This window comes from Rhineura floridana, chromosome 11 (genome assembly GCF_030035675.1).
Source record: "Rhineura floridana isolate rRhiFlo1 chromosome 11, rRhiFlo1.hap2, whole genome shotgun sequence".
Taxonomy (NCBI): domain Eukaryota; kingdom Metazoa; phylum Chordata; class Lepidosauria; order Squamata; family Rhineuridae; genus Rhineura; species Rhineura floridana.
In genome coordinates, this window is record NC_084490.1 from 71,024,536 (window position 1) to 71,049,861 (window position 25,326).

General features: G+C 40.4%; 1 protein-coding gene across 4 annotated transcripts in view; it reads right to left on the reverse strand.

Moving 5' to 3' along the window:
• LOC133366676 (uncharacterized) overlaps window positions 1-24,913 on the reverse strand; it is a 68,343-nt gene extending 43,430 nt beyond the window's left edge. The window contains exons 1-6 of one of the 4 annotated variants that reach the window (XM_061590047.1): window positions 24,787-24,913; window positions 23,204-23,351; window positions 21,705-21,773; window positions 9,331-9,355; window positions 7,843-7,875; window positions 5,662-5,739 (exon numbers count right to left, since the gene is read on the reverse strand). In XM_061590047.1, the coding sequence (XP_061446031.1) occupies window positions 5,662-5,739; window positions 7,843-7,875; window positions 9,331-9,355; window positions 21,705-21,773; window positions 23,204-23,299 (301 nt within the window). In that variant the 5' untranslated portion in view covers window positions 23,300-23,351; window positions 24,787-24,913. Of the gene's footprint in view, window positions 1-5,661; window positions 5,740-7,842; window positions 7,876-9,330; window positions 9,356-21,704; window positions 21,774-23,203; window positions 23,352-24,450; window positions 24,540-24,570; window positions 24,760-24,786 lie in introns of those variants that run through there. The other 3 variants (XM_061590050.1, XM_061590049.1, XM_061590051.1) reach the window with 3 other exon arrangements.
• Between the last annotated feature and the right edge of the window lie 413 nt (window positions 24,914-25,326).

The window sequence follows — 25,326 nt, forward strand, 5'->3', positions numbered from 1 at the left end:
GATGCAAGGTTGCACACTGTTCCCTTTTTGGGAGAAAACGGAGGCAAAATAGGCGTTGAGCAGTTCTTCATGTGCATGCCTACCATCACCCAAAATAGTGCTGGGGGCATCCCTAAGGAGTTGATGCCCTTGCCATGATTTTTGATGATGGCAGGCATGCGCATGCAGTACACTAGCGTGCTGATGCAACCACATGGGAGGTAGGTGGGGCGGACAGGCATATTTAAGCCTGCGCCACCTGCATCAGAAAGGAGTGTTGGAATATGATACTGCAGGCCCAGACCAGGCAGGTGCTCAAGGGCCCAGTCATGACTGGCACCTGCCCTGGGAATCATCCATAAAAAATCCATCTCCCTCACCAGGAGACCAATCCACACCATGTCTGGGTTCAAGGGATTGTTTGTGGTGTTGGACCAGAGAGACAGAACAAGGATGTTGTTCTGTCTATCCCATTGCAGTACAGCCTCCCTAACTGAGCTGGCGGAGGTAATTTCGGATGTGGTGTGGAGAAACCTTTCATGGTGGTGTTGGGGGACTTCAATATCCATGCTGAGGCTGCCTCAAATGGGCCAGCTCAGGACTTCATGACAACCATGGAGCTGTCTCAATACATCAATGGACCAACACATGTGGCTGGGTATACCCTCAATCTGGTCTTTGCCACAGAGCTGATTGGTAATACTCCGTTGATTGTGACTTGCCAAGTCTGTTGTCATGAACAGACCATTTCCTGGTAAGGTTTGGGCTGAATGTAGCTACTCCACTCTTCAAGAATGGTGGACTCATTGAGATGGGCTGCCCTTGGAGACTTATGGAATCCAATGGATTCCTGAACGCTCTGGGGGACTTTCTGGCTGACATGGCTGGTGCTCCTGTTGAGGCTCTTGTCTCACTGTGGAATGGTGAGATGCATAAAGCCATTGATACAATCGTTTCCGAGAGCCCTCACCATCACTGTGGACCATATATGCCACCTTGGTACTCCAGTGACTGTATTGCCCATTACCAGAAGAATCTAGATGTACGAGGAGGCTTTGGAATGGCATGTGCATGGCCTGTAATTCATGCCTCATACCTCTCATGTATTGAGGTGCTGATTGCTTTGCACACTGTAATTGTAATGTATTGGAATCTGGAGAACTCAAAAACAGGCTCTCTAATGGTTCACTCTGTATTCAAAAACAGCACTTCAGGAAAGTTGTTCCAGTTAATTAAAACAATCCAGTTTGTCCCACACTCCTGCTTGCCAGGTGGGCTTGTGTTTAGCTTTTTCAAGCTTTGAAGGGACAATGAGTTAATTCACCTACAAATGTTCTCACTTGGCTTTTGTAAACAAGCATCAGAGGAAGACTCTTGGTAGTCAAAACAACATGTGCAGCTGGGAATAAGCATCACAGCTGTATGTCCAACACCAAGTTGTATCAGAAGACAGTAAACAAAAATCACCTGAGAGGGAAACAAGCAACGTAGATGATGGGAAGATAATGATCTCATAGGTATAGGGTGCTCCCTCCCAGAGGGTATTTCAGGTATAAATAAGGGACCCCTAGATTGGGGAGATTATGCCTCCAGGGGGCTAACACAGTCTCAAAGTACCATCAAGAATAAGGAAGAAGACTCAACCCCTCCCAAGCAAGAATTCTCATTGTGCTGTTGGGAGGTTTCCAACCAGTGAAGAGCGTAAGACGGGGGGGGGGGGGAGGCAGAGAGCTGCTAGATATTTAGTTTCACTTTAGCTGCTTGTAAATGCTGCTCTAATAAACCTTTAACCTTTTCACCACCAGCAGTGTTCATTATCCCTTTGAAATCTCAAACTTATTTGTCTTGTGCTAGGCATTTGGCATTACAATGACCTGCATGCAATGAAACAGGAGGGTTTGCAGCTGGAGCACTGGTGGTGTAAATCTCAGTCTGAAGCTGACCAAACATGGGTAAGGTTGCACCATCATGCCTACTGTGTTGCAGTGGCAGCAGTAAAGAAAGCCTACTTCTCTGCCATCATTGCACCTGCAAGTAGCAGTCCGGCAGAGCTTTTCCAAATGGTGATGGGCTTGTGCATCTGGACAAGAGAATGTAACTCTGAAACCCTTGGAGGCCTGCTGTTAACAACCTTGCAAGGCACTTTAGGAACAAAATCACTCAGATTCGGACAGAGTTGGATGCCACAGTTAGGGCAAGTCAATGGAGGCATCCAGAGCACTGTCTGTTCCATCTGTACTGGATCAGTTTCGATTATTGCGGCTTGAGAATGTGTACAAGCTGTTTGAAGACGTGCTCCCTTGACCCTGGCCCATCTTGGCTTCTTTAATCTAGCCCCAGGGGGCTGACTGGGTGGGTCCAGAGAGTGATTAATGCTTCACTGGAGGAGGGAGAGGTAAAATCTACCTCAAAGGAGACAGTGGTGCGTCCCCTTCTTAAGATCACCTCCCTGGACCCAGAAGTGTTAAACTATTGCCAGGTGGCACATATCCCTTTCTGGGCAAGGTGCTCTCGAAATTGGTAGAAGTCCAGTTTCAACATGCTTGGAGGAAACTGATTACTTGGACCAATTCCAGTCTGGGTTCAGGCCCAGCTGTGGCACTGAAACTGCCTTGATTGCCCTGGTTGACATCTGTTAGGACAGAGATGGGGGAGTGTGACCCTGCTCATTCTCCTTGATCTCTCAGCGGCTTTTGATACTGTGTACCATATAATCCTTTTGGAAGGTTCCAGGGAGGTGGAGGCTGGGGGCACTATATTTCAGTCGTTCTGCTCATGCCTCCAGGGCTGTTTCCAAGAAGTATTATGGGAGGCTACTATATGGCACCATGGGAGCTGTCCTGTGGCGTTCCTCAGGGTTCCAGCTTGTCCCGCATGCTATTCAACATCTGTATGAAGCCCCTGGGAGCTATTATCAGGTAATTTGGAGTGAGGTGTCATCAATATGCAGATGACACCCAACTCTATCCCTCTGTTCCATCTAAATCAGGAGAGGCTAGACCAATGGAGACAGTGATGGGCTAGATATGGGCCAATAAATTGAGGATAAATCCTGAAAAGACAGAGGTGTTGTGTGTCCAAAGTTCTCATGTCCAGGAGGTAGGGCGACTGTCTGTTCTGGATCGGGATGCACTCCCCTTAAAGGAGCAAGTCCACAGCTTGGGGATACTCCTGGATCCAACATTATCACTGGAGGCTCAGGTGGCCTCAGTGGCTAGGAGTACCTTTTTCCAACTCCGGCTGGTTTGCCAGCTTCAGGCCCTTTCTGGACAGAGATTACTAGGTCGCAGTATTCCATGCTGTTAACTTCCAGACTGGATTATTACAATGCACTCTACATGAGGCTGTCCTTGAAGATGACTCAGAAACTTCAACTGGTCCAAAATGCCGCAGCCAGATCCCTATAGATCTCATATAAACCCTATTTTAAAACAGCTGCATTAGTTGCCAGTTCATTTCTGGGTCCAATTTAATGTGCTCATGCTAGTTTTTAAAGCCCTAAACAACCTAGGTCCCAAACATCTGTAAGACCACCCCTTTCCCTATAGATGCTCTCAGGTCTTGAGATCAGCACAGGGGGCCCTTTTAGTAGTTTCACCACTCTTGGAAGCTCAGGGGGTGGTTGCCAGGAAAGGACACTCTCTGTGATGGACCATAAATTGTGGAACTCACTCTGCACTGAGGTGTGTATGGCAACTTCATTGTACAGTTTTTGGTGAATGCTGAAGAGACACCTCTTACCCTGGCCTTTGACAACCAGATGTATTTTTTAGGATCCACCCTATTTTGTGATTTAGGTTGTTTTTAATGCTGTATTTTAAAATAGTTGTAACCCGCTCTGGGACCTTTGGGTGAATGGTGGGCAATAAATGTTATTGTTATTATTGTTGTTATTGTTAATAATAATAATATTGAGCTTAATTAGAAAATTTGGAGAAATATGAACAGAATCTAAAACAGTAAAGTTACTTTTATCAGAATTTGATAAAGGCTGAATTAGCAAATTCTGTCTGATAATACTGGAATTAGAGAAGTCATTGGCAAATTTTATGATGAAGTGTGAAGATCTTCTCCAGGAACAAGATATTTATACAGAAGAGTGCAATCAGATATGGGGCAAGGTTGCATCCAAACTGACAACAGTTGATCTAAAAGAGGACCACTATAAAGTTATGTATCAATGGTATCTAACTTCTCACAGGTTGAGTAAAATTTATGATGTCCAGAATAGGTGCTAGAGATGTAATAAGTTTAATGCTGACATTTTGTATATATTTTGGAGTCGTTCAAAGGCACAGGTATATTGGAATTCAATTTGTAATATAATTCGGGATATGCTGGGGTACCCAGTATCAAATTATCATAAATTATTGTTCTCGGGTTATTTAAAATACATTGTTCTTCAAGATGATTTGAAAATGGTACTGAATCTTTTGACTGCTGCAACAATAAATATCACAAAACCATGGAGACAGAAAACATCTTCCCCTATTTTTGACTGGTATGAAAGGATTTGGGCCATTGTCACACTAATTTGACTTGCTATAGGAAAAAAATATAGACAAGCAACATGGGTTTTGGAATGCTGGACTGTCCTTTTGATGCATTGGAGTAACAAATTTCAATTTCAGGTACATCAAATTCAAGTTGTACCTAAATTTATATTTTTTTCTATTTTCCTTTTTGTGTATGTGTTTTAAATGTCGAATGTTGGAATTATTATTTTTGAAAATAAAAATGATTTAAGATATAAGACTAACAAATGCATTATGGCATAAGTCAGGGGTCTCCAACCCAGCACACATGAAGGCTTTCATTGGTGCCCCTAAAGGCACCAGACTTTGAGCTTTCATTTAAAAAATAAAATCTCTAGCCCTCCTAGAAAGAAAGTTACGAAGTAAAATGTTCAGGTATACTTCTAAGCAGTTTCTGTGAAATGAGGCAGCTGTTTTGTGCTGTGCCACGTGCCCCACCTATGGCAGCCATTTTGTGGTATGTTTTAGTGTCACATGCATACAGAATACATCAGGGATGGGGAACATCAGGCCTGGGGACCAAATGCAGACCTCCTGGCCTCTGTGTCTGGCCCTCAAGACTCTCCCAGGCAATATACCTTCCTAAACCACATCCTTCACCAGCTTTGTTTTGCACCTTGGATCTTTTTGCCTGCCTAGAATGCATCCTTGAACTCTGACAGTACTTATTACTTGTCTCAATGGAGGATTGAGAAGAAAGTGCAAGTGTGAAGAAACTAGCCTACTGTGCAAAGTTAAAATTCTCACTTATTGCTCTGCTTACTTTTGCTGCTGGCGCAACTCACCACTAGTATGTTGCCCCTGGAAGGTTGACCTAAAGGAAATGTGACCTTTGGGCTGAAAAAGGTTCCCCACCCCTGGAATGCATGTTCAGCTGCTAGAATTCTATGATCCTATTATTGTTTCTGAACAAAGATGATCTCTGTGAAGCAAAAAGGGCCAAACATGTAGCAGTGGGGCTGGCAGCTATGCAAGTTATTGTTAACTTATTTTTGTACTGTGCGCATCCCCAGGATTTCAGCAATATAGACATTCTGTCCAATACCACCCCACCTGTCATTATGAGCATTTTGCTACTTTAAAATGTTATTTAGCTTATAGCGATGATCTAGAAAATAACGACATTGATCAAACTGAAACAGCCAACCTATGAGAGGTTCTTCTCTGTTTGGATCCTTCATGAAATCTTTCAGACATCTTATATTTTTTGATAGCGGTTTCTTTACTGTGAAAAAACAAACTTGTATTAAAGGGGTAAATGTAGAACAGAGTTAACAAATTTTCAACATAGAGAAATATACAAAGATCAAAGAACAGAAAATAGTACATTTTACTGAGATGTTTAAAAAAATTTTAAATCTGATTCTTCTTCCTGCATGAATCTTTAGCGTTAAGAGTTCGATAAAAAGCCACAGAGTAACTTCTGAAGTTAAGACCAAGAACTTTTCCCATTCTAGTTTTAATAATTTTGCTTGGTGTTTGAAGAAGCATCTTAAGGCTTAAAAAGCTTTCAACATTTAGTTAGTTTAAATAAACTTTTAGTTAGTTAAACTTTTAGTTTAGCAAGTTAGGGAGAAGATAACAATTTCACATATGGTTTCACATATTCTTGGTCATGTTTTATAGAACCTATTCACTAACAGGCAAGAAACCTTGCAGTTTAAGAATGTACCTGTAGCCTATAGTAACATGTGCCTCTGAGCATGGTAAGTGGTATTCAGAGGTGGTTTACCATTGGCCTTCCTGTGAGGCTGAGAGGCAGTGACTGGCCCAAGGTCACCCAGTGAGCTTCATGGCTGTGTGGGGATTCGTCCTATGATAGGTAAAACTGACCATGGGGGAGGAGAGGGAAGGTGGAGGAGGGAGGGGAGGGGAAGGAGGAGGGAGGGCAGGTTTGATCATTTGCATGCTTTTTGAGTTCAGTATTCCTGTACAATGATGCTTAGGATAGATGAAACTGATCTGGGGGAGGGGCAGGGAGGGGAGGGGGAGGACAGGAAGAGGGAGGGGAGGAGATTTGATGGGTGGGCACTGGGCAGAGGGGAAGCCCCTTTCCTTTCCAAAAGGAAAACATTGTGAACAGAATCACTGCTTTTCAGCGTTTCCCTCACCTTTTTATTCTACAGCAGGCACATGTAGTCTCCCACCCAAATTTAAAACAAAGCTGTCCTGGCCACATCCATACCAGACCTCTATTTCTCTTTAGCTGGTCATGGCTTCTCCCAAAGAATGCTGGGAAGTGTAGTTAGTGAAGGGTGCTGAGAGTTGCTAGGAGACGCCCTGTTCCCCTCACAGACCTTCAATCAGAGCAGTCTGGCCACTGGAGCTCTGTCAGGGGAATAGGAGTCTCCTCTCAGCACCCTTCACAAATGACACTTCTCAGGATTCTTTGGGGGAAGCCATGACTGTCTAAAGCGAAATAAAGGTCTGGTGTGGGTGTGGCCCCAATTAGGCAAGCCAAGCAGCTGTGAGTCTGGCTTTAAGAACACTGACAGTTGGTTCTTACTGAGCATGCCCGACAATATCATTGAGTTCAAGCCAAAATTTCTCAAATTAAAAAAATGCCTGGCTGATATTTAATTAACTTTTAAACTGCAGAAGATGAAGGTCAGAGTATGGGGCAAGGTCAGTAATAGGATTACAGGAACACGGCTGATTTTTAACTAATTTCAACATATTATAAGAACTCTGACAGAAAAAGTCCAAAAGGGGTTTTTTCCTCTCTCTTACACTTTGAACTCTCGATTCTCTCTCTGACTGTTTCATGTATTGCCATGAAAATTGACAGGGTTGTTAAGCAAGTGTTTCTGAGTTCAAGGCTATACGTTTTGTAAGGTTTTGTTTTGAAATGAGCTTATGGGAAGCATCAGAATGGCATGAGGGGCATTTTCTATTTAACATTGCAGAATGCAAAAAATTCATGCTGACAATAGTATACAGCCACTCTCATGGCTGCATAATATGACTGTAAGATTCTTGGAAGATCGAACCAGGCCTGCGCTCAGTCTACAGCAAAAGCCAGCTATATGCCTTTAGGAAATTCATAAAATGAGCTGATGTTAGGAGGCCATTTCCTGTTTGTTCCCAACATCTAGCAGTCAGAGATACGCTAGTTTTGCAGAGGGGTTCTCTTATTATTATCCTGCCTAACATCCTCTGGTAAATTTATCCTCCGTGAACATCTACCAATGCTAGATGCCATCAATACAATAAGTTCCTTAATGAAAACTAGGTATTGTCTTGATCATATTTTCCATAAATTTTATTCTGACCTCTACCCACTCAGAAAATCCATCACTGACTCAATATTGTTTATTAGTATTCTTACATGACATTGGTTCTTCATATATCACTGGAACACCTAGGAAGACATATTTATATTTATTATGTTTTCATATGAACAGTCAATACATTTTATGAGGCCATTTCTTCAGCAGACACCCTCAGGTTTTTCCCTAAGTACAGTAGGGCCCTGCTTTTTGGCGTTCCGCTAATACAGCGGCTTTCAATTAGAGAAAGGCCCCACTCATACGGAGCTTGTTCCGCTTTCATGGCGTTTTTCAGGCATTGGGCACCATTTTATTGACGGAGTTCCACTTTTTGGAGAGTTCTGCTTCTCGGCAGGGGTCTGGAATGTAACCCGCCGTATGAGTGGGGCCCTATCATATAGAAAGACATTGCAATCAAGCTCTTGGATTAGCTCTGTCTTTAGCACCCTGAATCTTGCTGGAGGTAGAAAATTTTGCCTCTCCTTCCCAGCTTAGAATTTCTGAATATTAAGCAGTAAATACATATCTGGAATAAATAAAATGAAATTTCACTTAGCAACCTAGTCCTTACATTCGCTAGTACAATACCCCAACACATGATCACATCTCAGCTAAAAAATAATAATTAAAAGGACCACACACATTTTACTGTTCTACCTTTGAGAGTTTTACACAAATTAGTTGTCTGAACGGAGTTAGATGATTTTGTTTCCATAAGTCATTTGTTTATTAATTTGCCTCATAGAAACACTAGCTGAGATCTAAACTTCCTGAATAGCAGACTCTGCATCCAAGACCTTGCTCCAACAGTGCAGTCTCTACATTAGTATCAGCTTCCAAGGAACAAGTGATATCTATTCTGAGGAGCTCTTGCAAAATTATGATTCTCATTCAGAATTGCCACCATACAGAAGCATTTCCAGTTGCTCCCAGATGCCTGCTGCAACTCTCCTATGACTGCAGTCCTATGCACAATTGCTTTGAATTGCCAATAAAATCAATGGCATTTGCTCATGTTTTAAGGCCCAAATTAGACATTTGTCAGCATTATTGTGAAATAGGTAAGACTTATGGGAGTGGGAAGCAGAATCTGAAGCAGCAGCAGGGGTTTAGCCTTCTCCCACCAATCATTTATTTTCACCCCCCTTTGCCAGCCAGAATATGTGCTATAGCAGCTGAGGGAATGAACCACAGGGCAGCCCTCCCACCACTTCCTCTCTATTGTATCTCCCTACAACATTTTCTAGTTATTTGGTGGAGACCGAAGTTCCCTGACCTGGGTATGCAGCCTAAAATCCAATTTTAGCCTTTACCTCAATAATCTGTCATATTTGTGCTATAGAACATGTGCCTGCCCATTCTATTCTCATTATATTATTATATATTAATTCTCATTATTTCCAATTAAAGGTTAGATGTCCTTTTAATTTTGAAATGTGGAATGAGTACAGTAAGACTAGCAGAACCAGAACAAATTAATTTTTTGGAAACAACTCCAAGCATGAGCCATCAGAGCCACAAGAGATAAAAAAAGGTTTTACACTTACGTTTTGCCTTCAGAGTTCTCTCTCTCTACATAAAGGTGCAAGTGTTCCCAAAATAAAATAAAAATAGAACCATTAGTGAGCTACTTTAAAAAAAATGAAGAAGAAAGTGTCACCGTAGCTTCTGCAGACAAATTATGACAAAGGTCAACTTTTACTGGAAAATTTAAAAAGTACTGCCTTCATGATTTTCTGCAAAAGCTACAGAGTACTGAAAAAGAAACAATGATTCCAAGGAATGCCACAAGGTTAACTCAAGTTCAGCCCTATTAGTCATAAGCACTGATCGATTCATGCAATGACATGGCCTACATTGATAGATTTTAGGGGAGTCATAAAATCTTGATTTTTGTACAGTTATCGCTCCTATAGTTGTAGGAGTTGAAACCCCTCAAAATCAAGATTTTGGGTTATCTGGTAAAATTGGCTGGGTAATCAAGTTTCCCGAAATGTCTGAAAAAGTGAATAGGAAATGTGAAGGGCTGAAATAAATCCCATCAGCAAAACAGATTAGGGGGAAAAGGGAACTAGAAGAGGAACTCGAGTCTCCTGACTATGGAAGAGATGCTAACCACAGAACTGAGAGATCTCAAAAGAATTACATAAAAACCTCAAAGTCATTATAGTCTTCTTGCATTTTTTCAAAACACAAGTTTCTAACATTCCATCTTTTTTACACTTTGATGAGAACAATCCAAGAGAAAATGATTGAATGACATTTTTGAACTATTTGGTGCCCAAAAGCAGATCTTGCATAATTTTATAACAATAAGAACTTCTTAATTCATACCCAGCTGACAACAGAGTAAGAGTGGCGGTTGCCTACTCACTAAAGAAGGAGGACAAGTACGAACAGAGGATACTGACTTTATATAACCCATTCACACTTGCACTTATTATTTTATTTTTCTTCTCCACAAAAGGTGCCCTGTTATTTATTTGCCAAATTAAGTATTTTACAAGGTCATGAGTGTCTGATAGACAAGGTACAGAAGAATAGTTCTATGTTTTATTGTGGGGAAAAGTCAGCTTCTGCCTTAGATGGGTGTCTGTCATCAATGATTCAACAGATGAATGGAACAGATTTCCCCCTAAATTCACTTTAATTTCTCACCAAAATATGCATATTTACAAGCTCAGTTGAAAAGAAATTTGCATACAGAAAATTCTATCAAATACAGATTGCTAAATACAGACTGGTGAGATAGTCTAAGTTTTCTGCAGAACCTAAGCTTCCTTTAATAAATTCCAAAATGATTGCTAAGACTGTATAGATTCTTATTATTTATTCCATGTATATCCCACCCTTCCTCCCAAAGGCCAGGACATCTTCAGAACTTAAGAAAATGCAGTGTTTTTGCTTGAAACCAATGTAACAGTATGTGCCTGAAGATTTCTAGTTCAAGCATTTAGTCCAACACCCAATTCTTAATTTAAGTGTTCACCACTTCATCTGGATCTTATTTAATAAAAAGAGTTGGAAAGATCATACCATGCAGAAAGGAGGCTTATCATATGAAACTATTATATGAAACTCATCCATATGATTTTCCTCAGTCCAGAAAAAGATGCATTACCATGAAAGAGAATCATCTTTAGGGATGGAGTCAAGAATGGCCTCCCCACCTTCACTCTCGGGCCACAACTGGAGGGCACTACTTTATCATCATACCTAACTTTGGTTATCCCTAAAGCTGGTGAATCATCAGATGTCATTCTGCAACAACTCTATCCCTAAAGGAGTAATTGGGAAGTAAGAGCACATTTTCCATGCCAGGGGTTCTCCAACATGGACCTCCATGACTGTGGGGGAATGGATGGCTAACCAGGCAAGGCTCATTCTTGCCCTCTTGTCCAACAGAATAACAAGGTAACGAGAAAGGCCACATATGAGCCTAAAGTTTGGAAAGAAGGGACCTAAAGTTCCACCTGAGCTTATCTTACATGCATGGGAGAAGTATTCCAATCTAGGTTCTAAAGGTTGTCAAATAAAGCAAGTTTGACAGAAGAGTAAGATTTTGTTAAAAGCCTGAATTTTCATTTTAAAGTTCATTCCAGTTTAAGGTATGTATATTATTAATGTTACTTTGCTTTATTATATTTTATTTATTTTGGTCCTTTTTACTTTAAAGGACCTAGGGACCTTTCTTGGCCAGGAAGTGGGGTATAAATATAGTAATAATTAGCCACTCTGTGCTCCTAACTCCGTATAGGCCACCCTATGCCACAATATATTCAAATTAAGAAACTTAGATCTCTCCTTATAGGCTTTGCTTAATCTGTTCTAAGTGAATTGCAAGTCAATCAGTACTGCTGAAAGTTTTATTCTATATTTATAATTGTCTAAAAATACAAAATAACATCAACAGTTTTGGTACTGACTAGGAGAATCCTAGAACGGTGCTCAGCTTGAAGCATGGAAATAATATGATAAAGGCAACATCCTCACAGAATGCTATGACCAAGACCAGCCTCTCCTAACATAGTGCCCTCCCAATGTTTTGGACTACAACTCCTCCTCCCTGACCACTAACCATGCTGGGGCTGATAGGACGTGTAGTCCAAAACATGTGGAAGGCACCAGGTTGCGGAAGGATGACCAAGAGTAATAAGTAGTAATACTTTGACAGGGAAGACTACAAAAAAGAGCCAGGCTACTTAAGCATGTTTGCTGACAACATTGTCAAATATTATCTCTTCTCCCATGTCTGTAAGTACTAAAAGCACTCCTTAGGGGGCATGGCCAGCGGAGCTGCAAAATGGGTGCATAACATCACTGCTCTGTCCCTTCCAGATGGAAAAGCCTCCCTAATATTAAATCAGGACATTGTCTTATTCATAAATGAAAGCTATTTCAAGGGGGGATGCTCCTCGGCATATGTAAAGGAAAAGAAGGCAATTGGGAGGACTATTTTAAATTGCAAGACACAGAAGGCCTGAGCGCAGCAAGGCAACAACTACTAGACAAGATAGATCCCAGATCTCAGAAAAGCTCTAAAACAGCACCTGCAGATGCAAATTTCGTGGCTGCTTCTTGGAAGGAACAGCTAGGTAAGCAATTTCAGTCTTTTAAACTGGACACAGCAAGTACCTAGGATGCCTCTTTTCAGCGCTTGGAGGTTAAACTGATGGACCTCGCTGCACGTTTGGATGATGTAGCACAATCATCATCAGAAGCACTGGATCTGAGCCTAACCAATTCAGAGGAACTATTGCTACTCAGACATAAGAATAAGATTATAAAAAATAAGCTGGAGGACATCGAGAATGGGGTACATAGATCGCATATTCGTTTTTGTGTGATTAAAGAAGGGGCAGAAGAACATTCTGCATCAATGGCCGCCTTTTTGGCAGCATGGTTAAATTGTGTACTCCCGGGCCTAGAAATATCGATAAATGATTTCAAACCAGCTCACCGGGCACTAGCTGCAAAACCCAATGATAAAGCACACCCATGGGATATTATTGCTTGCTTCACGAGGTTCACAAAGAATTAAAGTGAGCCCTGAGGAAGATTAAAGATTTGCAGTTTGTTGGCAAGCCTGTTATGGCATTACAAGATTTATGCCCTGATACTCTGAAAACCGAAGAAATTTTAAACCGGTCACCACCCTCTTGCAGAAGGTGGGAATCAGTTACGGCTGGGAATTCCCTTGTTTGTCTCTAAAAATGGAGGGCTGCTGACAGCAAGCACCATGGAGGAGGCTCTATCCCTCCTGACAGCATGTAACATAGAACACCCTGAAGGGATCAGAAAGGAAGACCTAGAAACTCATGAAAACGGCATGCAACACAGATACATGGGAGCTGGGAAAGCAGCAAGAAAAATCTTCACCCTTGCAAACGCACCCCTACAGAATCAACAGCTAATATCTGTGCAGAAGCTTGATCTCTCCTCATCAAGTCCTTCTAGTGCAAGACGAAGAGACTACACATCAATATTCACATACTTCTGACAAATTCTCCAGCGTTTAAACCTCCAAAACGATGTTGTTAGAGAAATACGCCACAAGTCACCCATATATTAATCTTGGTTGCTTCTAATATTAAAGGGAGGGGGCGCAAGGGGGGGAAGGAGGGGGCAATGATAGTTCTTCCTTCTCCCCTCTTTCCTCATTCCTTCCCATTTGTCCCCAAGACTTTTTTCTTCATTTTTACCTCATATTCCATCGGGGGGGGGGGGACAAAGGAAATGGTGGCTTTTTGCAGCAGTCTTCCCCTTTCCATATTCTTTTTTACCTTTGGGCCTTTTCCACAAAAAACAATTGTGTTTATCACAAGGCCCATGGTACAGCAGTTGTATTCAAGAGAACTTTTGAAGTGCAAAAAATAGTTAAAGACCCAGAAGGGCACTTTATTTTTTGTGTGGCCCAATTAGAGGGTTCCCATCCAATAACAATAGGCACATTATATGCTCCAAACTCAGGACAATAAAACTTCTTAACTAATGCATTTCGGAGACTAAAGAAAATTGGAAAAGGGGACTTTATTCTTGAGGGAGACCTAAATCTAAGTTTAAAAGGGCTAAATCCAGAATTGCTTGTTAAATCCAAACTGCAAAAATCAATTATTAAAAACAACATTAAAGAAAAACTACAAATTCTACAAATGCTGCATAAATGTGGACTAAAAGAAGTTTGGGCAGAACTGCACCCAGGGGACCATAGTTTTACTTTTTCTTCAAAGACCCATCAAACTCAGACATGCCTGGATAGCATCCTAGTATCAGAAACATTACTGACACGGGTGGCAAGTGCCACCATAGGGGCTATTAGAATCACTGATCATGCCCCTGTCATAGCATCTTTTTGAAACCTGAGCACTCAATGAAACTCCCCAGTTTGGAGGTCTAGCCCAATCCTTCTTACTACCCCAGGCAGCGCAAATACTATAAAAACACTTTAAAAAATTATTTCATAGAAAATGAAACCCCAGACACTACCCAATGGAAAGCCATGAAGGCGGTGGTGTGCAGCATCTGTATAAAAGAATGAGCAAATATTTAAAAAAATAAGCAGGTCACAGACAGACTTTATAGCAGGAGAGTTGGAAATATTGACAACTGAATATGGGAGAACAGGATCCAGAAAAATAATGTGCTCCACGGAAACAAAAAGACAGAAATTGGATTTACTAGAGGTAAACAAAACAATGGTCAGTCTGCTATATGTGAAGCAACATTTTTATGAATATGGAAATAAAGGCTCAAGATTATTGGCGAATTGGATCAAGAAAAAAAACCCCAAAGGGTGGTACAAAAACTACAACAAAAAGATGGGAGGCTAATATGGGAAGCTAAGGCAATTAATAGATAATTTACTATTTTTTATAGCAAACTATATAAGGATAGAGGCAGCTCAATGAGTGCCATCCAGGAGTATTTATCGAATGTGCAACTGGCAGCTCTAACAGGGGAGGAGAGAGCGGCACTGATAGCCCCTATTCAGTCTGAAGAAATTGATGAAATCACAAGCAACTTAAAGACTAATAAGTTTCCAGGCCCACATGGGTACACCAATGAGTTTTATAAACATTATAAGGAGCTTCTCACTCCAAGGTTGGTGCATTTATTTAATGGAATATTAGCTGGTAACGTCTTTCTGGAAACCTGGAGATATTCCAAGATAGTGGTTTTACCAAAACCTTTTAAAAATCCTCTATACATGGAATCATACAGACCAATTTCGTTATTGAACTCTGATTATAACATTTTTACAGCTATTTTAACTAAACAAATGAGTTTAATTATCACAAAATTAATTCATCCCGACCAAAAAGGCTTCATTCCAATGAAACAAATTGCTGACCCTATTAGACATTAAGAACATAAGAACATAAGAAGAGCCTGCTGGATCAGGCCAGTGGCCCATCTAGTCCAGCATCCTGTTCTCACAGTGGCCAACCAGGTGCCTGGGGGAAGCCCGCAAGCAGGACATTAAACATTGTAAAGATAATAAATTACCCCTTGCTTTTTTATCTCTTGACATTTTTAAAGCTTTTGATTGAGTAAATTAGACTTTTTAAAAAGAAACTGCACGTAGAATGAATTTTGACCCCACAATGTTATCAATCATAGACAAAATATATAATACCTCCTTTGAGTCTGTCAGAGTAAATGAAATTGATTCAAATTTAATTTCTATTTATAGGCATACAAACCAAGGGTGTCCCCTCTCTCTCCTGTTTTTAATAGCCATAGAACCCCTGGCACAACGCCTCAGGAGCAACAATGCCATCTCTGAGATCTCCATAAGAGGTGACACTCATTTACTAAGCTTTTATGCCGATGTCATGGCATTGCCGATTACAAATCCGGTAAAAGCGGCCTCTCACATTTAAAAAGAACATGGTCAATCTGTTCAGGTTATCAGGATTGACAGTTAATTTCCAAAAATCAGAGGTATTATGTTTTCATTTACCCCCTAGAGATCAAAATATATTTGGAGAAACTTTAGGTATAAAACTCTGTCCAAAACAAGTACATTATCTGGGAGTGCACATACATAAGAACTTTAGCAAACTATTTCAAGCAAATTTCAGACCTATTTGGATGTCGATTAAGGCGGACACGAAAAGTTGGAGCAAACTAAATTTCTCTTTAACAGCAAGAATAGCAGCACTTAAAATGAACGCACTTCCCTGACTCACCTTCCTCTTTCATGCACTCCCGATATGGATTTCTGACAAACAGTTTAAAATATGGCAAAAAGAGTGGGAATTCTTTGTATTTAAATCAGAGGGGCCCAGAATCAGGAAAAAATTAATGTACCGACAGGAGGGTGGGGGATGCCCAATCTAAAATTATATTATGAAGCCAATCAACTCTACCATCTTATTTTCCTGATCCTGGACAGCACTAGAAAGCGATGGGTCCAAATTGAGAATGTATTGGTGGACCTTTAAACACATTATTTTTTAGAAATTTTTAGTTTTACTAAAACTACATTACAACACATGATGGGAAATTTGTTCAGGGCCACACTGACTAAGTTCTAGAAGAAGTGTGAAAAAACTCTGGTTGGTTTAAATTCTCCTTTGACTCCTCTCTTCTTCCATCCTGATTTTTACAATACAAAAGTAGATATACAGCCCGGCAGGATTGGACGTTGAGGGGACTCTTCCGTATTCAAGACTTTTTCACTAACAACCAACTAATAACAGAGCAATCTTTTGGAGATACGCTGGGTGACACGAATTTTACTTGGATCCAATGGTGTCAGACACATTTTTTACCAAAGACATGAATGAAAGAACAGGCCTGTTGCTAATTAAAAGCTTTTGAACAACTGATTGTAGCTGTAAATAATGGTGAGAGATGCATTGTTTCTCCAATATACTCAATGCTGCTATCACTTGAAGGGTCTGACTTATCCAGTCTCAAGATGCAATAGGAGAACGGCTGTAATATTTTCATAGATGAAGAGGTGTGGTGTACTTACTGACAAAAACCTATAATAAAATCAGCCTGCAACCAACTACACAAACTATGCTCAAATTGGTGTATAGATGGTATGTCACTCCGGTGTAGCTGTCCCGAATAAACCCAGCAATGTCTGGACTTTGTTGGAGGGGCTGCGGGGAGTGGGGCACATATTTTCACATGTGGTGATCTTGCCCTCGGGCCCAGTCATTTTGGAATCTGGTATTTGAAGAAATCCAATTGACTGTGCCTGGGCCCATGGGGCAGGACTCCACAGGTGGCACTTCTTAATCTTCTCACTGATGTAGATATGGATGAGAGGGACAAACCATTAATTGGGCATCTACTTATAGCAGCACATCTAACAATAGCAAAAACATTGGCAAGACCTAAAAGACGTGACGATACAATATTGCTATCACAAGATCTACTTCACTGCTTTTATGAAAAAACTAACATACAAACTAAGGGCTGCCTGTGGTATTTCTAAAACTGACAAATTTATGTCAATATGGTTTCCTTTTATCCAATATGTTAACAATCCACCATCTTATACTAAAATTTGGAGCGGCTAACATTAAATTTAGAAATGTTTATTTTGCTCACCTGCTTCATCCACCATTATTCCCCCCTTCTTTCACCCCTTTCTGTTTCCCCTCCCCCCTTTCCCCCCACATCCTCTTATTCCTCAAGTAATGCCACCTGGTTGGGGGGAGGGGGGTTGTTTGAGGTGCTTGTAATTAGTTGTACTGAAGTTGACATTTGTGTAAAAGATGCATGTTCTCAATTAACTACAATGTGTGTATTACCCTCTTAGAAGAAACAACAAAAACTTATGTTATATCACACTGTAAATTTTATCTGGAAAATCAATGAAACGTTATATACAGAAAAGCACTCCTTAAAAGCAACCTTTGAATATGCTATGACTGGGGAAAATCCAACTTCATACCCTAATTTTTGCTGAAACCTTGCCAAGTATCCAATACTTGTTGGTGGTCTTCCAGCAGACTCAAGCATGCAACAGGAGTCTCACATCTCTGCTACCACAAAATATTCCTTTTCCCATCTGCTATTTCCCACGTCCAGCCTTCAGCCACCAATCCATATCAATGTTTGTTACATTGTTCTGAGATTTCATGACAACAAATACTTGTGCTCCTAGAGATGAATAAGTTAATGTCTTACATGAGCCAAATTATCAGAAGAAATTTCTTGTCTTACCATGAGACTCCCACCATCTGGCCAGAGTCAGAAGGCAAAGACCTGGCTATCTCCCACATAGATCATGATAATTATGCTGGTCTCAATGTTTGACATGTTCTTTTGAAGCACAGTTCTCCTGAGAATTCTGCAGTCTTGGCACAGCTCCTGGAATAATTTCTGGGCACTTGACTGAAAATCTTCACGTTACATGTTCACAAATGCAGTCATTTTACAGACCAGGAAACAAATCGCATGGAATGAAAAATGCAAGAACAGAATCCAGAGTTCACAATCATTTCTCAAAATTCTTTGCCAACTGCTTTTTTAGTTGGTAAAGTTATTTGCCTTGAAATTATACTATTAATATTAATATTAAGTGTTTTTTGGCAATCAAATGCCTTGGAAAACAGGAATGTTTTTAAATTCTGCCTGAAAAATCAATAATGAGTGAGGCAGTGTTGGCTCGATACGCTGAGTCATTCCCCGTGTTGGGAATGGGTTAATTGTTGCACTGTAAATGTGTGAAGGACACACAGCTGCACCGGATCAAAGGGCTTGGCTATAAAACACAAGCTCAGAGAGCCAGACTGTGTGGGGGGATGAAAGTAGGAAAGAAGTATATGTTGGTGACTGTTTTATATTTGCACTCTGATAAAGTTTGTTTTGCTTGCACAAAGCCGAAGAGTGTTGGAGTGCTTTCTTATCGTTTTACTGACCAGACGCGCTGTTAACACGCACATCTCTGTGTTCTCCGAGCAACAAGCCGCGAGTAACCTGTTGGTTCAGGACATAGAGTCTAACAGGCAGATGCATTCCATGAATGGGCAATTGCCACTGAGAAGGCCCTATCCACCAACTGAACAGCCCCTAGTGGCAAACACCAAGGCCTCGCCTACCAAGATGGATTGATATTGGGGAAGGCACTCTTTTAGAAGTTCTTCTAACGACCAAATGGAGTGGAAGGGTTCAAGAAGAGAACCAGAAAGCTGCTGGTTTCTCAGCTGCACCAGTAAAGTTGCTCTGCATTCCTCCTCAGATGTAGCCTGATGTAATGGCTGCTGCCAAGTGGCAACTGATGGAGGGAGGGGCCTCACTGGTGATGGCCCTGCATCACCTCTGCGACATCCTGACGTAATAATGTCCAGCAAGGAAAACCTTGCACAGTAAGCTGTGAGCTTTTAAACTAGTTTGTTTACTTCAGCCCCTGAATCCCTAAAAGTGTGTATGGGGGGGGGAGGGGAGAGGAGAACAGACAGATCATCTTATTCCAACACCTGGCCAAAGGCAGTACTACCTACCTACCTACCTTCACATATCAAAATATACAATCAAGACCAATTATGTAATTTTCACAACAAAACATTACAAGAGGAAAATCCAACAGCATGTCAAAGGACACTGTGACATCTAACAAGAGTTATGCTGCAAAGATAGATATTTCCCAGAGAGTAAAAAATTAGTCCTCTGCCGTTCTTATGAAACTGTGTTACACTTTAAGAGAGTTTTTGTCTAACAAAAAGCATATCATTTATGTTGTTATGTGCCTTCAAGTCGATTACATCTTATGGCGACCCTATGAATCAGCGACTTTCAGTTGTTGTTGTTGTTATGTGCCTTCAAGTCGATTAACGACTTATGGCGACCCTACGAATCAGCGACCTCCAAGAGCATCTGTCATGAACCACCCTGTTCAGATCTTGTAAGTTCAGGTCTGTGCTTCCTTTATGGAATCAATCCATCTCTGGTTTGGCCTTCCTCTTTTTCTACTCCCTTCTGTTTTCCCCAGCATTGTTGTCTTTTCTAGTGAATCATGTCTTCTCATGATGTGTCCAAAGTATGATAACCTCAGTTTCATCATTTTCGCTTCAAGTGACAGTTCTGGTTTAATTTGTTCTAACACCCAATCATTTGTCTTTTTCGCAGTCCATGGTATCTGCAAAGCTCTCCTCCGACACCACATTTCAAATAAGTTGATTTTTCTCTTAACCACTTTTTTCCCCACTGTCCAACTTTCACATCCATACATAGAGATCGGGAATACCATGGTCAGAATGATCCTGACTTTAGTGTTCAGTGATACATCTTTGCATTTGAGGACCAGTCCTAGCCTTCTTCTAATTTCTTGACTATTGTCTCCATTTTGGTTAATGACTCTGCCAAGGTATTGGTAATCCTTGACAAATTCAGTGTCCTCATTGTCAACTTTAAAATTACATAAATCTTCTGTTATCATTACTTTAGTCTTCTTGATGTTTAGCTGTAGTCCTGCTTTTGTGCTTTCCTCTTTAACTCAGCATTCGTTTCTGATCATTACTGGTTTCTGGTAGTAGTATGGTATCGTCTGCGTATCTTAAATTATTGATATTTCTCCCTCCAATTTTCACACCTCCATCTTGGTGCAATCCCGCTTTCTGTACGATATGTTCTGCATATGGTTTAAACAAATAGGGTGATAAAATACACCCGTCTCACAGAAATTTTAGAATGAGAGGTAGAAGCTGCTCTTAAAATAATTGGAAGAAAAAAATCACCACGGATAGCATACCAATAGAGTTGCTACAAGTTACCGAGACTGAATCTGTCCAAATTTTGACAAAAATTTGTCAACAAAAATGGAAAATAAAACACTGGCCCACAGACTGGAAGTATTCAATATACACTCCAATTCCAAAGAAAAGGGACTCCAGGGAATGCAGTAATTAGCAAACTATTGCCTTAATATCCCATGCAAGTAAAGTAATGCTCAAGATTCTACAACAAAGGCTCTTACCATATATTATGGAGAGAGAAATCCCAGATGTTCAAACTGGATTTAGAAAGGGAAGAGGTACCAGAGATCTTATTGCAAACATACGTTGCACAATGGAACAGACCAAGGAATTTCAGAAGAAAATCACCCTGTGCTTTATAGATTACAGCAAATCCTTTGATTGTGTAGATCACAAAAAACTATGGAATGCTTTAAAAGAAATGGGGGTGCCACAGCATCTAATTGTTCTGATGCACAACCTATACTCTGGACAAGAGGCTACTGTAAGGACAGAAAATGGAGACACCAATAAAACATTTCATCACAATAGCTTCATAATTCTAGTCTTGTGTTTAAAGGTTACACCGGAAAGACTATGTTCAACAACACGGAGAGCCTTCAAATTCATCAATAAATGATGCCATACTGAATACACAGATATCTAAATGTTCACAAAGTTCTGCTACACTAATGGTTTTGTTTTTCAAATTTCTAGGGGTGGCTTCTAGACTTTTAAGTATTTTCTGTGAAAAGATTGAATACCCAGTTGTTGCATAGTCTCCTTTTTGGATTTGTTTTCTTTGAACTATACTCAGCCATTACCATATTGAAGTAATGCAGTAATAATAACACAGGTCTCAGAACAGAATTTTGTCAATTACATAAATCCTGCTATTTATAAGAACTATACTCTTAAATTGATAATTAATTCAAAAATCCCTTTCACAAGTATCTTATGGATTCATCAACTGTTTTGGCTGTTTCTATTGGGCTCCTACTGGGAGGAAGCGCGAGATATAAATCAAATAATAAATAAATAAATACATATTTCCATGTTCTTCAACCAAAAAAGGCTCCCAATGCATTTGTCTATTCAAATATAATCCACAACATCTCAAAAATATTCATATGTTTTCATACGTTATTCAAATAGTAAAGTAATTTGTTTCAGGGATTAAGGATAGCATGCTCATTTTTAAATATTAGTAGAAGATGAATTACCTTTTTATGCCTTATTCCAGCAAAGTGTGTCTGAAGTGTCATAGCGCTCATACATGGAACTTTACAAATCTTTAAAAAGTTCAAAAAAGTTTTCAGTTATAAAATTATATTCTGTTCATGAACTTCATTGTGAAGAGAGGAAAGTTATAATGTTCTTAAAATGATAATTAAAACATGGAAAACATACAAATACAAGCTCTTTGTCACCATTTGGAAATGCAGCCAACGTTACCAAATTTTCATTTCATCAGTTTCTGTGAACTGCTTTTCAACACAAAATGTTAGTCTATATAAATAACAGTATTACTACTTCTAGCAGTAAGACTACTGAGGCACCATTTCAAAGTGCAATACTTCAATGAAACTTAAGCTTAACAGTAACAAAACGAAGACTGAAGTATCCTGTCTCAAAAAACTTCCACCAGCAAGGGAAATATAGATCTGTTGTTTTAAGCATAATCCTGCTGTAATTTTACTGAACTGGCCACAAACATCAGTTTTATCACAATTCCTGTAGTGACGATGAAACATATGGGGAAAATCCTTAAGGCCCACAAATGCAGCATAGCGTACAGCATGGCTGGAGAACCACACCCTTCTCCTTCTTCCTCAAGTGCTTCTGCCTATCTGGAATGTTGTTTGAACTATGACAATGCATCTTTCTTGATTAGATGGAAATATATGTTTTTGTGTAGGACTCTGTGACTTGCATAGCTGAAATGTAGCCTACTATACAAAAGGAAGGAAGAATTGTGTTCAGTGTTCTTCCCACTTTTGTCTCTAGCCTTATCCATTTTTCACCTGACCTTACCCTCCACTGGCATATGGTCCCCAGAAAGTTGTCCATGAGGAAATGTGCCTTTGGGCTGAAAACGTTCCCCATCCATGGTACACAGAATACCCCACAGCAATCTGTAGAAGCTTTCACAAGTTGCTGACATACCAGAAATTCAGCATTATGGCCAGGTCATTTATTACTGAGGGTCAGGAACTTCTCCTGAGGGATTATGAGCTTATGAATGCTTGTAGAGGAGGAATGGGTCTGCTGTGACATGAATGATGTAGCATGATGCTCTGTAGCAGAACATGGCAACCTAGCAGAGGAAAGGACTCTACTAATTCTGATAGACTTGCTCTACACAATATTTTATGCATGTGCAGAATTTCACCCTTTGCTCTTTAATACTTCAATTTTGCTTTCTTCTGACCCCTTCCAAGCTTGTCTTAAAGAGAAAACAGCTTTCATATACCTTTTTTTTTACTAATAGGTATCCACAGAAGAATCTCAAGTTCTAGTGAACTAGAAATTATGATGCTGTTGCTGTGGTTGAGCAAATATGACTTGACTTCCAACTTAGATCTCTTTTCTAGAATCTGTTATTACAGATGCTAGCTACATAAACAATTTTGACACTTCAGTGATGAATTAGCCATAGGATTTATAAATTTTAAACCACATACTTTGTTATTTAGGACTAGCTTCATTTCAAGGAACTCACCTCACAATAATATATCTTGGTTGCTAGTCCCTCAGATTCTGGTTTGGGAACCCCTTCAGATTCTGGTTTGGGAACCCCTTCAGACTGGATGCTCATTTTGCAAGAAGTGGTTTGTTAAAAGGCTGTTTTAAAGTATTAGAGTTTAAACCTGTTAATAAACAAAAATCAAAAGCTTGAGTATAGCAAATCACTATTTATATACCATCATTGATATTCACTACAGAGTAATACAGCATAAAACAGAGCCTATAATCAAAATCTTGATTGAGATAAGAAAAAGACTAAAAGAGCGGTAACAAAAATATGCACAGCTACACATAATCAAGTTTGGTTTCTGTATGGTCTGAAAACTAAATGACTAAGCCAAAAATCTCACTGAAAGTGTGATTTGGGGGGGGGAATGAAGTAGGGGAAAAGGTGTTAGCACATAGGTGTGAACTGGCTTAAATCAAGGGAATTGGTGCAAAGACAACCTTTGAATATCTGAGGATGACAGTGGGAGAAGCAAAATCCACATAAAAAGATATACTGGGAAATGATACCATAAAGTTAGCAGGGTGAAAGCAATGCCACGGTCTGCAGCAACAACAGAGCTTAAAATTTGGGGGTGGGGGAGAAGTGAGAAGATTGCAATAACAAGCTAAAAGACTAGAATGCCTTAGCCCATATGTGCCCACTTGAGCACTTAATTCTGCAGAATAGGCACTGTTAAAGGTGCCACATAATGTCCGTTCTGCACTTGTAAGAAATCGTTCATTTAGTGTGGCAGCACTAACCCTTTGGAACTCCCTGCCTACTGCCATCAAGTAGGCACCTTCACTGTACTCTTTTCAGCACCTACTTAAAACCTTTTGGTTAGGCAAGCTTATCTAGCTACAGACACACTGATATGTTTTAATGTTTTTGTCTGTTTTAAATTTATTTTAAAAAATGTTTTTAATTACTTGTTTTAACTGTTTTATTGATCATTTAATGGCTTATATCAACTGCTTAGAGGTTTTTACAATCTACTTGTAAATGCAGCAGCATTCAGAATACAGGATCACCAAATGCTGCTACAGCAATAATACACCCAGGTATAAGCAGGTTCCAGAGGGCCAAGACAATAAAACGAGAGCCCTTCCTAGCCACAACAAAAGTCTTAATTTATGGTATACCACCAGCTATAGCATCTGTTTTCAATGCCTGGGCTCAACCCCTGGAAAAAATGAAGCACAGATACACCATGTAGAGTGAACTCGGCTCACCATCTATGTCCCCCACAACATCAGGGGAAAAGCACTTCGGAAGCCCATTCGCCACCTATAGATTTAATAATTTAAGTCAGGGTAGCCAACGCGTGGAGGTAGCACTAGCGGAGCAATTACCAGGAAGCAAAACCACATAAGGGTGAACTCAGTCCAGATGGGTGTTGCGAGAGATCTCGTCACTGTAACGTACTTGGTACTGCTGTCCCGGGGCATTATTAACTTTATGAAAACCAAGGTAACCTTCCATCTCAATCACGTAGACCTTTTTTTTTAATTAGTACTCTTTCCCACCCATCCCCATGTGGAAATAGACAAAAACATAAAGTCGAATACCCAAGTACAAGTCAACGCTGCCGAACGATAGCCCACTAGACGACGAGAAAGCTTGCTCGGTGTCTCTCCTCACGAACGACAGCCACATCCGGGACAGTTACGTAACCTACGCAGCCTCTGCGCAAGCCCAGACCTTTCAACCAATCGGCGAGATGGAGACATATAACTAGCCACCAATCAGACAGGGAGAGAGAGAAGCACCAAAGGGTGGCCGCTAAGCAAGGGGTGGAGGCGGAAGAAGCGAGATAAAAGAGCGTGAGAGTTGGCTGAAAGGGCGTTGATCTCCTTGTCCAAGCGAGTAAGCGGTCTTTCAACCCAAGCAGCGTTTGACATGTTTTATCCTGCTACTACAGAATACACACCATACGTACATAGTACAGAACGACTCCTTCTCCTTGCAGACTAATCTAGTACTTGTTTACTGGGAAGTAAGCCGCTTTCAATTCAATGGAATCGAAAAACCCACGTGAGACAAGTGCACTCTGCTTATCCTCAAGGCCACCTGCAACTGTTCTTTATTTGTTCCAGGGATCGAGACCA